Source organism: Bipolaris victoriae (assembly GCF_000527765.1).
Source record: "Bipolaris victoriae FI3 unplaced genomic scaffold scaffold_9, whole genome shotgun sequence".
Classification (NCBI taxonomy): Eukaryota; Fungi; Ascomycota; class Dothideomycetes; order Pleosporales; family Pleosporaceae; genus Bipolaris; species Bipolaris victoriae.
In genome coordinates, this window is record NW_014575383.1 from 1 (window position 1) to 13,930 (window position 13,930).

At 46.5% G+C, this 13,930-nt stretch overlaps 4 protein-coding genes across 4 annotated transcripts; 2 read left to right on the top strand and 2 right to left on the bottom strand.

Moving 5' to 3' along the window:
• Positions 1–554: 554 nt before the first annotated feature.
• On the bottom strand, positions 555–3,525 carry COCVIDRAFT_34088 (glycosyltransferase family 1 protein; the record flags this gene model as incomplete). Its single annotated transcript, XM_014705285.1, has 10 exons — positions 555–742; positions 831–1,366; positions 1,459–1,836; positions 1,890–1,998; positions 2,049–2,306; positions 2,360–2,520; positions 2,582–2,940; positions 2,989–3,140; positions 3,199–3,240; positions 3,435–3,525. 10 exons carry the CDS (start codon positions 3,523–3,525, stop codon positions 555–557), a joined length of 2,274 nt encoding a protein of 757 aa, XP_014560771.1.
• Positions 3,526–3,872: 347 nt separating this feature from the next.
• COCVIDRAFT_88152 (hypothetical protein) lies at positions 3,873–5,225 on the bottom strand (the record flags this gene model as incomplete). The annotated part of the gene is made up of 2 exons (XM_014705286.1): positions 3,873–5,087; positions 5,142–5,225. The coding sequence occupies 2 exons, from the start codon at positions 5,223–5,225 to the stop codon at positions 3,873–3,875; spliced, it is 1,299 nt and encodes a 432-aa protein (XP_014560772.1).
• A 2,128-nt stretch (positions 5,226–7,353) lies between these two features.
• Positions 7,354–7,860, top strand: COCVIDRAFT_34090 (hypothetical protein; the record flags this gene model as incomplete). The annotated part of the gene is made up of 3 exons (XM_014705287.1): positions 7,354–7,565; positions 7,602–7,675; positions 7,769–7,860. 3 exons carry the CDS (start codon positions 7,354–7,356, stop codon positions 7,858–7,860), a joined length of 378 nt encoding a protein of 125 aa, XP_014560773.1.
• Positions 7,861–11,390: 3,530 nt separating this feature from the next.
• On the top strand, positions 11,391–11,942 carry COCVIDRAFT_23019 (hypothetical protein; the record flags this gene model as incomplete). Its single annotated transcript, XM_014705257.1, has 1 exon — positions 11,391–11,942. The coding sequence occupies one exon, from the start codon at positions 11,391–11,393 to the stop codon at positions 11,940–11,942; it is 552 nt and encodes a 183-aa protein (XP_014560743.1).
• Positions 11,943–13,930: the final 1,988 nt, after the last annotated feature.

Consider the following 13,930-nt stretch of genomic DNA (forward strand, 5'->3'; position numbering starts at 1 on the left):
AATAGAGAGCTTTAAAATAAGCTACTAAACTTCCCAATCGGGTAAGTATTGGTGGAGATAATAGCGTTTTTGAGATCCCGATGTGGAGACCCAATGACCAGCCTAGACGCGTCTAGAGAGTTAACTTTAGTACATCATACGCTTTTGCGAGACTATAGATAGATTGTTTTGGGTTATTAAGATAGGAGGCCATAGCAAGACTTAATCTGCCTTTACGAGAAGTCTATATAGAGCGTGGCTGTCGCGGCATTATGGTGGTTGTGAAGAGTGTCGCGTCGAGTTTGGTGGGGCGGCTAGCTTACTGATCCCGCACGTTGTGTGTTTTTATTTTCGTGAGTGAGACGTGTTCGAATTAGCTACTTTACCAGCGCGTGGGCTGCACGGTTTGGCACTAGTTGGAATCAATTTCTTAGGGTGGTTTTGTATATATTTAGCTAAAGTGTCACCTATCCTGAAAAACTCGAAGTTAGTGTTATGTGAACTAGGCTGTAATCAACAACAAACCAATGCATATTGAGATGGATCTTAGTCTCCCGTATCCTTTCACTTCCCAACTACTTCAACTCATTGAACTTTCTTAGGACCTCTGCCTCCTCCTCCACATTTGGCTGATGCACATCATTAAAAAAGGCGTCATGTGCTACTCGGGCTTTTAAAATAGCTGCTTGTGTTGCTGAAGTTGATGCGCCAACGATGGATTGGTAGATACCAAGGGCAGGATAGGCAAAGAGACCAAACATAGCTAGAAGTTTCGAGTGTTAGCAATATAGTGAAAGAGGAAAGAAAATTATCAGTGAATGTAATGTTGACACATAAGAAGGATCGCTTACCACTCCCTGGCTTCACTACTAAGCCCATCCCCGCTTTTCCTAACCCAGTTACTAGCCCCAAGCCACCATGTTTTGTTAAACCCACGGCCGGCTGTTTAAACAAACAATATATCGGATCCGCAAAACCATTCACAAAATTCTTACCAGCTTCCTTGCTCCCACTCTTCCAGTCTGTGATCGGTTTCCTCTTCCGGACTTTTTCGCCATACATTAGAGGCACATTATTCAGTCCTTCCGTTAGAGCGACGGGAAAGTCGACTAATGAACCTTTGATGAGACTGGCCATCATTTTATTAATGCCAGCCTTAGAGGCGGCGCCGGCGCCAGAACCAGCAGAGGCCGTTTTGGCGGTGGAGGGTACATCAGGAGAAAACGAGGCCTTGGCAGGATGGTAGTGTTTGTACGCTTTGACAGGAGCCGAGGCGAGGGAGCCAAAGCCGTGGCTGAAGTCGACGACGCTAGCAAGGACGGAGGAGGAGGTTGCTGTCAGGGGATCCCAACGTTCCGTTTCAAGATGGAAAGGGTTGGAGTGTTGCCTGATTATTTTTAACACCAGTTTAATAAAAGAGAGTATTGTTGTTGAAGATGTTGTGGAGTAGAGATTAGGGAGATTAGGGAGATGTCTTACAAGTTGAGGTTGGTCAAGTCCAGTAGTTTGTGCTTACTCAAGACCGTGACTGCTTTAGGGGATAGTCTAAGGCCCTCAATAGCCTTCTTCTTTTGTTTCTTGAGTGCCTTTGCATCGTACATCCATACCCCGCTTTCGGTAGGCAACAGGCTGCATGCAAGATTTGTTCGGGGAAGATTACTGTGAAATGATTCTACAGCACGCCTCACACCTTGCTCGCATTGCATCTTTGCTGCGATAGCCTTGGCTGAGCGCTTTGTATTCGGATCGAGCAAAGTCTTAATAATGACTGTGAAGTTTTCCTCGGTGAGAGATGTGTGGTGAACTGGGCGAGGCCCAGCGCCTGCAGCAGCTACCATCTCTCCCCAAAACGGCTGACTGGAAACGAGTGTCAGCAGAGACTAGCTGCATTTTCAATAGAATTTACTCACTCTCCGAAAAATGGGATGATGGAAGTCGGACGCGCATTCAAAAGTCCACAGGCTGTTGTTCCTGCACCGCCGTGATGCACAACTCCAGAGACGCGCTTGAACAACCATTCTGGACGCATTATTAGTTCATATAGACTTTGGACCCGGTTTTAGAATTACCATGAGGACAGTCCCCAATGAATAGCGCATTCTCGTCCTCCCTCCCCTCACCAAGGTTGCTCCATCCCCGTGAAATAATAGCTCTAACACCACACTTCCGTAGTGTAGACAAGATGATTTCTGTAACGGAAGCTGGGTCTTCCATCACGATACTGCCGAAACCAATGTACAGCGGTGGAGGACCAGCTCGAAGGAATTCATCTATATGCTTTGGAGGCGAATATTGAGGCTCTTCCCGGAAAAAGAACCCGCAAACGTCTGCTACGTTAGCATCCACATTAATGGAAGAGTATAAAATTCTCAGAGCTTACCAATGTGTGATGGCCAATCATTCGGTTTGGGTACGAGACTTGGCGACCAGCAATATGTGTAAGGTACTTGAAGCGATTCCATAACACCTGCCGCATCGATAGCGCCGATTGGTTCCAGTGAGAGTGTATTCTCTCGCCAGTCATTGATGATATCTCCCAGTCTATAAAAAGTTTTGTTAGGCTCACGAAGACTCGCACAAAGAAGCTAAGGAATCTAATTACCCTTGCCAAGTCATCATCTCAATCATTCCATAGGTGAGATAGTTGGCCGTACTCGGATCGAGATTCGACCGTTTGATATTCGCCAGGGGATGTGGAAAGGCTTTTGTTGGGCTCCAAGGCATCGTGAACATCATGTGTAGTGGAATCCCTAGTGCCTCTGCACAATGCACATGTGCAAAACTTGGCGGGTTTGCGATAATGGCTTCTGCGATGAACGGCACACCAGTATCTAGATCAGGTTCGAGGCATGATCTCCAACAGCCCTCTAGTATATCAGCAATCATGGCGCGTTTTTTGCCGATGTCTCCGGCCTTGATCGTTGAAAACTTAGGGATGATACCAGGGTTCTTCACCATGTACTACTCAACGTGAACATGAGATATTAGTTCTGTTGACAATAGACTTACTGCCATAAGTTCTGACGGATCAGCACCGATAGGGAAGAACTCGAGATCTGACTCGTGTACAAAATGCTTGAAGACATCGTGCGTCGCAATGCGTATCCTATGACCGTAGCGCTTAAGCTCGGTGCCCAAAGCTATGAAGGGCTGGATGTCGCCTGTACAGACTCATGAGCTTTTTGGTACAACACGGAGAGTTCATGTCAGTGAATATACCTCGACTTCCAACGATCTGTATCACAATATTGAGTGCAGGAACTAAGGTCCTCTTGTGATCATCAATAGAGTATTTGGCATTGTTGTTGAGCGATGGACTGTTCTTCTGAGTCCTTTGGTACAGAAAACTGTTCAATGTACTAGCGTCTTGCGCATCGAAAGTGAGGTCGATACGGTCGTCGTCTATAATAATGTGAGAATGTGCCACCCAAATAAATAGTGCAGGATGAGAATACCCTTGGCAATAGCAGACATTCGAAGATTTTCGCCTGCAAGTCCGAGGTCGGCTTCCTCATCGTTTTTAGATGTTGGGTCGAAATGACGCATGGTGATATTCCAGGGTAGAAAGACAGGTCGTTATGCTTTTGCTGTGAGTTCCCGGCGGCAATGTGATTCTCAAGGCCGTTGCTCAACCTGGCCTTGAACAGATTAACCTGACCAGAAGTTGGCGCATAGAAAGGGGAAGGGCTATCACTTCATGATCGATCCAACTCGCATCGGACTAATCATGGACACGCTAAGCACGCACCCGGAATACGCACCCGGAATACGCAGCCCAAATACGCAGCCCAAATACGCAGCCCAAATACGCACCCCCCCCCCTGTTTCACAATGAGTGGGCCCATACACAGTAGGTAGCTATGCTGCATACAACTCTAGCTTATCAGGTTATTCTAGGTTGGCCGAGCTTCCCGGTGATTTTCATCCCCTGTTCCTGCCACAAGTCTCCTTGGCAGCTCGATCCAGGCGTCCCAGTAGCTCCCCAAGGTATCCTTTACAGCTGCTACGATATTTTCCCCCCAGCCCTCCATCCACCAGTATCTTTCGAGCCCCGCACACAGCCCTCCAAAGTGAGCAAACAAAACCAGCGCAGCTGGGTGACGCTGCTGCAAGCGCAAGAAAAAATCATCTGGCGCGAGACTTAGCCAAATAAATGGACCACTCCAACTGCGATTGTATTCCCAATCAGGATGTGGAGCAACATCTGGAAAGAAGTGCTCAGAAGTATTTGGAAACAGAGTAGTCCAAGCCCAGCACTTGCGCAGCAGGTACAAAGACTCGTTATACACGTGCGCGTCAGGGCTGTCCACCCATATCGACTTGAGAGATTGCAGCTCCGCGTTGTAGGGTACCCTCGCGGCATCCGGGTCGAGTTCATTCCAGTTTCCGATCTTTAGTAGCGAATTTAGCGGACCGACGCTAACGTCTTTGCGAGTCTGCTCTATCAATCGATTTACGCCTCGTATCAATGGGACCCAATCCTCACCAAGGATACGCGAGCGGTGATCGGCTGAGGACTCGTTTGCGTCGCCATGATACAGATTTCCAAAGGTTGCGAAAACGTACAAAATATTTATAGAGGCGCTGGCAAAGAGGGCATCACTGTCCTCTTTATTCATGTTGCAAAGTTTGGCTTGGAAGTCGCGAAGGGCCCTGTTATGGTGTTGGGCAGCTGTTGCGATCAGGGTATGCTTCTTTGTTGGGTCGAGGTAGGCGAGATGTAGCGCTGTAAGGCTAAATATACTATGCATAACGTATGGATGTTGAGCTCCAATCTTTACCATGACGGTTTGCCAGATATGATCAACACCTGGGGTATTAACCATTGTAAGGCTGGTGACGAGAGACCAGTGATGCAGTAGCATAAGATCGTTCATAGTAAAGGAATCCAGCTCTCCACCATCGTTAGAGTTTCGGTGCGATATCGTGGCGAATGTGTGTAAAGTGCTGCAATCCGACATCCCAGGTGAGCATGCGCTAGTAGTCGGCGCATGAGGCGAAACTGGGGGGGAAAGAGTAGCAGGCGCAGATACTTTCGAGCAATGTGGAAATACGCAACGCACATCTCTCCGCGTACAGTAACCGCAGCCACTCTTTTCTTCATCGCACTGTGCCACTCATCAGACAACCTGGTTCTAAGTTTATTTTCAAGCTAAACGCACCTTGATTCTCCTGCGTTTACACTGCAGACATCCGTTACGCGATTTAGTATGTGACCGTCGTTTTCCGAGTGGTTTTGAGTCCATCGTATCGATGCGAAGGAGCCAAACCAGGATGCGGAGCTGGTGGTAGGTACGGCTTCAATACGCAAGAACACTTTGGGCACAACACAATATCAATGTCCCTGACAATGCCACACGTGCGTAAGGTATATGATAAGACGAGATACGTTAGTGCAAAGGACACACGGGCATTTTAGAGCGCAAGGCACATTCCTGAAGTAGGCGACGAAATTCTCTATCATTCTAACCAGATTTGTCCAGAGTTACGAGGGTGGCACGGAATAATTTGGGTAGCGGAGCAGCTGCGTTACCAATTAAATAGGGGTGCATTTACCTTGGCGTCACCAAGCTACGGCGAAACTATGTTAGCTTAAAACTGGCTGGATAGTTAACGTGTTTACCAGTAAGTGGGCCACCCTAGTAAGGGGATCGCTTTCCCTCGCTATCTTCCCTTTGTAATAACAACGCATAATGTCTCAACCCCGCAGCTGTTGAAAGTAACAAGAAGAATTTTCTCCTTAGCAAAAGATGAGAAGGCTGGGAGCCTATGAACGTCCACGTTACAATGTAATGATCATCGCGGCTTTACAAATCCATTCTCAGCGCTGCGTCTTCTAGAGCTTACAAGCATTGCCAGACTCCGCCCTGTTACACGGGGTTTAGGTCTATACTTCTCCTGCCGGGTCCGCACTAAGGCCGATGAGCTTTACGCTAGTGTTCCGTGAGGGTTGTCTGGCGATACAGTGGAGTGGGGTGCTTGATAGAAGGTAACAAAAGGTTTGACAACTACTAGAGGTGCCGGACGGGCCAACGCCGGATTACGTCCTCCAACACCAATTATTCTATCCACTCCAACCACCCATAATGTGACCACGATGCAATCAATTGACGCTGCGCTTGCTGCTATTAACGCGCTAAAGCCCAATAAAAAACTTGTGTATTCTCAAATTGCAAAAAATATGGTGTTGACCCAGGAACGCTGAGCAGCCGCCACCAAGATATTTCTAGCTTCAGATAAGCAGCTGCATAAAACCAGCAGGCAGTCTACCAATAACATAAAGCTGAGCTTATCGACTATATCGATAGACTCACTAAGCGAGGCCTACCACCTATACAGAGTATCATTCGAAATATCGCGTCGCAGCTAGCTCAGAAGCAGCTCGAATATCACTAGGTTAATCGCTTTATTCATCGTAACTCGCATCTTATTATACTTAAGCGCACCACGCCAATTAATCGTAGCCAGCGCCGAGCTAATTTAGAAAAGAAATACCAGCTCTACTTCGAGCTTCTACGCCAAAAAATCGATTAATATAAGGTAGAGCCGCGACATATATATAATATAGATGAGAAGGGCTTTATAATTAGAGTATAGTCCCGCTTAGTTAGAATCTTTTCTAAAGCTGCTCTTAAGTCCAAATTGAAAAGATTAAATATTTAAGATAGTAATCCCGAATAGATTACGCTGATCGCATATATCTGCGCGGATAGATCGTATCTAGATCTAAGCATCATCTACTCTAGCAAATCTAGCTCTATCCAGAACTTATAGCTCTAAGGTTTTAATCTAGATATCTATACTATGTATATTACCATATTAGCTAATAGCTAGTTAAATGATAATATCGGTCTCTAATAGCTTAAACAAGTGTTCGATCCAGCCACTAAGCCAAAAGCTTAATCTTCTTACTAATTACTTACTATAGATGGGCACTATAGTCGTATAACGATGGATTTTATTAACTGTTATAATCAGAATAAAGTACTATTAGCTATCTTCCCGCCGCACTTAATGCATACGCTACAGCCACTCGATATTAGATTATTTAAGCCACTATCCACCGCATACTCAAATAAGCTATCAAACTTCACCAATACTAGCTAAGGGCTAATACCATTCACCAAATCTCATTTCTTCCTAATATTCTAGAGAGCTTAGTGCACAGCGTTCAAGGAATCATCAATTCTCTATGCTTTTAGAGCTACTAGACTCTCACCATTTAATCCAGAAGTTATACTTTGAAAATTCAAAACTATAGCTACTAATAGCGATAGAGACGCATTAGTAGAATCAGCTTCTAATTAGAGAACGATTCAGCAGCTATTTAATCAATCTACGAGTAATAGATCGATCTTAGCGCTCAATAGAATCATGATAAAACTATCCGCCAATACAGCGTTTCTTCAACGAGAAAACGAGCAGCTCCAGGCAGCTCTCATCGATGAGAGACAGCGGAAGGAGCGTATCCAGCCTGATACGCTCGAGCTGTCCGACGATTATCATGGTGGAGCTACTTTCTGGTCTCCACGGAAGGTGCGAGAAGCTCGCCAGCAATATAAGCAGAAACAGCCCGATTATGAGGAGTTACAACACTAAAAAGCTATCGCGATTAAAGCTAGAGAGGAGAGAAAGCTACTCAAAGCTCAAGAACTAGATGCGCGGCGACGGGCGCGGGCACAGGTAAAACTAGATCGTAAGAGGCAGAAAGCTGAAGCAGCTGCCTACCGGATAGCCCGCCAAGCCGCCCACAAACGACTTCAAAAAGCTATTAAAATCTCCTAAATAGGTAAGAAGTCTATATTCAAGTGCCGTATAAAGCTAGTATCAAAAAATATTATCGTTAGTGGTAGTAGTGCCGGTGCAGAAGCAGCCAATTGATCAGCTGCACCACCATCACCACGCTCGCGTTCAGGCCGCCCCATCAAGCTACCAGTCAAATATCAGTAGATAGATTAAATAAATGATACTACTAGATTACTACACTAAGATTTCTCGTGATAATAGCTCTTATATAGAGCTCTATAGCTTCAAGTTTGTGATAGTGTTAGCAGGGAAAATCCGGCGTTGGCCCGTCCGGCACCTCTAATCTATATTGCTAGACTAACATATAACAGTCATATTAAAGTAACTAGTAAGAAAGTACAATTTGAGTTGACCACAACGAGAGTAATAATGAAATACATCCATCCTTATATCCTCATTGCTTCCAGTCCTGCCATCCCGGATGGCAAATCACGTGACCTCGAGCCCGCGATGATCATTACCTTCTGGCGTGGACATCCATAGGCATTCAGCCATCTCGTCAAGGAGAGAATCCTTCTTGATAATTGTAACATGTTGAGTGTATTATTACTGGTATCGAAAATTTGCGATCGCGACTGTCTTCTTCCTCAAGCAACAGGAGCTATCCAGAAGACTTGATGAAAAAGTTCGCGTCAGTCCGAGGTAGTGCGATACGGACGACACTGTGAGGACGACTATGAGCAAGCCCAGGGAGCCGTCCACTAGTTGCAAAAATAAGTATAATCAAGAATTCTCCCTTAGGAGAGTTTCTATTTCGGGTTAGCTGTGATCCTGTAGAGAAAAGGCGAAGGTATGGAGGTGTAAAGATAGGATAGAGAAAGACAGTGTGACAATGCAACATTGGTGAGTAGTTCTGAGGGTGGGTTGGAATAAGTGGAATCACTTACCAGAGATTAAACTGAAAAGAACAGATACTACACTTGATCTAAGCCAAAAGGCAAAGCTTCATGCTGTTAGTGTACTGGTCTCAACAGTAGGGGTCGTGGGAAAAAGACTCACAGAGCTAAAGAACAGAAGAGAGATGAGATGAAGGGTTTAAATATTCAGTGGGAAGACGCTAGTGGGTGGCTTACGTAGCCACAGGCGAGACTTCGGTTGTTGCCCCAGCCAACGTGGTGACGTCGGAGCGACGTTAATCCAGGCGGGGTGGACCGGCTGGGTGGGGGCGCCAAACGGCGGTGAATGCGTCTTGCCGACATCGAACACCAACTATTTGGCAATTTGCGGCTTGTGCTTCGGAATCTATGGGGCCCTGGAATTGTGCGCGTTATGCAATGTACGTGTGAATATGCATAGCTGCAATTGCGATAACTTGTGCATTCCTCCGGTCAATTGTCGGCATGTGGTCCAGTTAGAAAGCGGGGAAAAGTAGCGAGCGAAGAGCTATGATCAATCTTCTCCAAGCAACGTTGTACACAGTATGCTCATCGTGTATGTGCATACCATACCTCCGACCCAGACGATTCTTATGAGAAGAATGGATGTGTCGCGTTGGCAACATATCTAGTCCAAGACGCATACTTGCATCACTGAGCTCACAGTGCTTGCTCTTACTATGGTATTGTTATCATGCCAAAATGCGTACTATCCCCAAGTGATTTTTTCCTATCATTTTCACAGCTTTCTGCGTAGAGCTATATGCAATGGAAAGAGAGGCAATCGCACATAAGATAGCAAGATGTCAATGATTGGAGACTAACCGGTATCGAGTCGTCATTGTGAACCCTCTATAACTACGCGGATATACTCACAGAGATCTACGGAGAATCCATATCCGGAATATATTCACATGACCATCATGACAGAGATACGTCATCTACAGCTATAGCACCTCCGCTAACACCATAATTTGGACAATTATCATCTCGCTTGCGGAGTTTCAAGGACTTCCCCACCGATGCCCCAGCCATTTGTAAGAACAGTCCTAGCGACAGCTATCGGCTATAACACTGATACTTCCCTTCTACCGGCTAGATTACTAGTCATGATCTGTTCTCTCTACTAGCTCAAGGACATAATCTGCTACAATATGTATTCGAGGATACGATTCTACCCACAATACCAAGACTCGGGTATTCGACTGCACTAACATCTAAATCACGGACTTCGAAATTTGGTATCCGAACAAAGTGGCTAGCATCTAGGGACTCCTTTTAATACTCAAGTACGCGCTTATCTTCGATACTTACTAACAACAAAGAACGATTAATGATGGCTGAATGTCTATAGAGAGGCGGACTACTATCAAATGTTTCTAGGTCGTATCTAGCCTGATTGGCTGGAACAGAGACAATCAACGGGACTTTTGATGCTGTGCTACATTGTCAAGGTATCGCGAGACAATCAAGGTAGGGCATTGGATTAGCAAACACCGGTTATACAACTAAAATGTTCCCTTGTGTTGTATTAAGAATGGCAAGAAACAAATGCGCGGATAACCTAGTAAAACAGGAGTTAGTGTCCAGAATATGAACTTAGTGGCGCGGCTGAGCAGACGGTTGGTCCCGGCCCGTTCCGCCGGAGAATCTTTGGCAGGGAAATCGATAGTGACGAATAAGCAGCATGTGAACGTCGTCAGGCTTACAAAGTTGACGACATTGAAGTTGTTGGAGTAATAAGACTGCTATAATAGTTGTCAAAACATCAGAAATCATATCACCTGATGTTTGCAGTAATCTACTAGCAACCTCATGAACGTAATTTCGTGTCGTGGTGTTGAGAACCAAAGTTACAACTCACTCCGAGGAAGTGTTGCCCATCATAACGTTAAAGTCCGGACGTCGGCGAAAAAAAATCATTTACGTATTAAATACGAGCTTTTTCGTATAATTTCCCTGAACAACTCAATAAGGCGATTCCCAATACGACCTCGTAGTGGGCCTTATGAAGCCAAGTTCGCTAAGCTACTGCAAGGCCCTCCAGCCTCGGGGATCAAAGATCGAATGAGATTCCATGCTGGGTTAGCGCATTGTTACAACCAACAACTAAGCCTCCCAGTTTGATGAAAAATTCGAGGTTGGGTGACACCGAAATACTCGAATATAGGCAATGTTTAGCGAGTGGCGCGGAGGTTCCGAGACCCGCCTTCACTACGGCTTCGCTAACGAAGATAGCAATCAATGGAGGAACGGCAGTCGCTATCGTCAGCTTTCCTAACATTGAAGATGCAAGTATTAGAAGAAATGTCTACAAAACATGGACAGGTTGTATCACTACGTTTGCAATCAGCATTTGCAAGTTGTTTCCTATGTCTTTAATTGTGCGTGCCAACCTCTGGATTTCACCGGTTTGATCCAGGTCCCCAGTCCCGGGAGGCATACTCACGCCAAAGAGTGGGTAGCTCGTATATCATAGAACCACATTAGCCTGATCAGACTCTGATCATGAAAACCAACAGCATACACAGAATCTCAGGTCAGGGGGCCTCATGGAGCCGAGTTCGTCAAGCAACCACAAGGTCCTCTTCTGGCGAATATCCATAACAGCTTTACCAGAGTGCTCAACGTATAAATGACATCTGCTACGCTGCCTGAATTCTACCACAGCTCTCAGCTACACAGACAACCATCATCAAAACGGCGTCTTCTACTTTCAACCCTACCAAAATGAAGCTTCTGTCTATTCTTCTCGGCCTCGCCGCTACCGGAGCTCTATGCTCTCCGACCGCAGAGGCGGTCGAAGCCACTGTTGAAGATTGTGGCGAACTCGGAGTCATGGAGTGGGACCCCGCAACCCTACCCGAAGGCACCGACATTTCTGCTCTCCGAAAGTGCAAGAAGCATCCCTCTGAGCTTGGAATCGCCAGTCCTCTGTACGACCCAGCTTCAGAGACGGAAGTCACCAACTCTTCCAAGCGCGGAGACCTTCTCGACGAGGTTGCGGCGATCGCTAAACGGGGCGTTTGCTCAAAGGGAGGCCGTGGCTCCGGCTACGATTACGATTATGGATGCGATAAGGGCTGGTGCTGGAGGAACTGCGACGGCCCTTTTGTCAATGCTGACGTTGGTCTCAAGAAGACTTGGTGCTGGCTTGCATACGAAAGTGGCAATGGAGGCTGGACTCCCTGTGGCAGGTGGCAGGACTGCGAATGGTCTTACAACAACAAGGCTGCCAAGTGTGGCAAGGGAGACTGCAAGGCCTGTGGCTGTGGCTGCTGATCTCTGAATCCAAAGATTAGGTGGATATTGGGTTATTGAGAGGATTCTAAATGGGGTAATTAGTCTATCAGAGGGCGGGGAGGCTTCTAGTCTCCCGGCATCTTGTAGATCAGATTGGCGCCATCCCTGGCAATGTCATGTATTCCTAAGTCTTTGTTGATACATGATCATAATGCAGTTTTATTGCCGCGATTACAATGATGAGTAAAATCTTCACCGCCAAATCTGTTAGGGCCATCTCTATCACTTCACGTTGAAAAGTTGTATATTAACAAAATTGATGGCGTCTTGACTTATCTTACAACACGAACTCTGTACTTTTTATTCTTTTTGTCTTCTTACACGGCTCCTTTATTCATCTGAACTCTTCGCTCCGAATCCTCGCAGAGGTGATCAAAACACCTCTTCGTACAACAATTAGATTTAAGCAGGATGTTGCACGAATTAGGGCGATGGGCATCCGTACTTCATCTGTCATCAATGGCGATTAGAGGAACAAATGAGAATCTCCAGCATTGTCAATCGTCACACGTCGACTTTTCTTGGTCTCGTTGCGTAGTTGTTTCGGTGTAGCTGGTGTAGAGATCTCGCGTCCGTGCGTACATTCTGAGTAGGCCGGTCACGTGATTCCTGCCTTTGCTCAGCACACCGCGTTGCTCGATGGCGAGCTGTGGTTTTCCATAACGGCGTCGAAAACTCAATTCTGCTCTAACCTGATATCGAACTATAGCCTAGCTGGGATTACGACAGACATCAGGTGCTGCCTTCATGCTTTATGCTCTGCTCTCCCATGCTTGGCGCCAATGGCAGCACCGACAATGCCGACAAGGCAAGACAACAAATCCTCTTCTAAATTCGGTCTTGGTCTTTGTAACCATTGTAGTACTTCTGTTTCTTTCGATGCTTCTAGTCGGCGGGGTTGTCTAGCTGACTTCCGGGCCACCCGTAGTTGGTGCACCCTACGAATGGCGGGGACAGCTTGTGGCGCTATCAACTCTCGCAGGACCAATTGCGGATGAACCAAGTGCTACTGCCGAACTCATCGTCGTACTCGGTATTGCGCATATGTATGGGTTGTACAGGGCATATACTATTGCAGCAGTCTTATGTGCGCTGCGCTATTCCTGCGCGGATCAATAGCACGCATGACATCTCTGTCGCTACGTACTAAGTACTCCGTACTGCAGCTATCGCCCATCGATGTGGCGCGATGGTACGTGCGGAGACACGGGCGCAGAAAACCGCTCGAAAATACGAGTCCAAACTTTGAAGATCCACGCCCTGGCGATGAACGGGGAAACCGACGAGCAGGTACTCCTGCTGCTAGACAGTTGGAATATTTGCTACGACGCGCTTGTCATATTGAAGTAATACGCGTATTTCTGGGCTGGAAAGGCTGACTGTTGCTATACGGTGGTCAGCTGTGCAGAACGGGCGCAGTTCTGGACTCTCTCAGCGGCTCGTGTTTGCCTCGATGTTACGGCGAGTTGCTATTCTAGTGACATGTCCACGTACGCAGTATTCAAGATAAACCAATCTCTTCCTTTGCATGTTAGAAGCACGCCAGACGCCCGTTGTGTGGCAACAGCAAGTATAATCTAAAATTTCGAAATATACATGGCTGTGTCCACTCATATTGAGACTCATTAACTATGTATTGTGATGTTTACAGCAGTCTATATTATTGCAGCATGCCTTAGTACCTACTGTGTAATTCATGATGTGCTGACATGCACTGCCTCAAAACGCGACGCAGTGTCTGCACGTTATGCCGAAATCGTGCCTATTAAATGGGGTGACATGCTGTCGCTACGTACGACATCAAGCCAAGAAAAAAAACATCTTTGCGGTGTACCGCACCTCTGGGAGCTCTGCAAGATGCTCAGTTAGGCGGTCTAAGCATCTGAGGCCGACCGAGAACAAATACAACTTCCCACATGCGCATGGCCATTTCAGCCAATCTGACCTCGAAACCTAATCATCGCTTC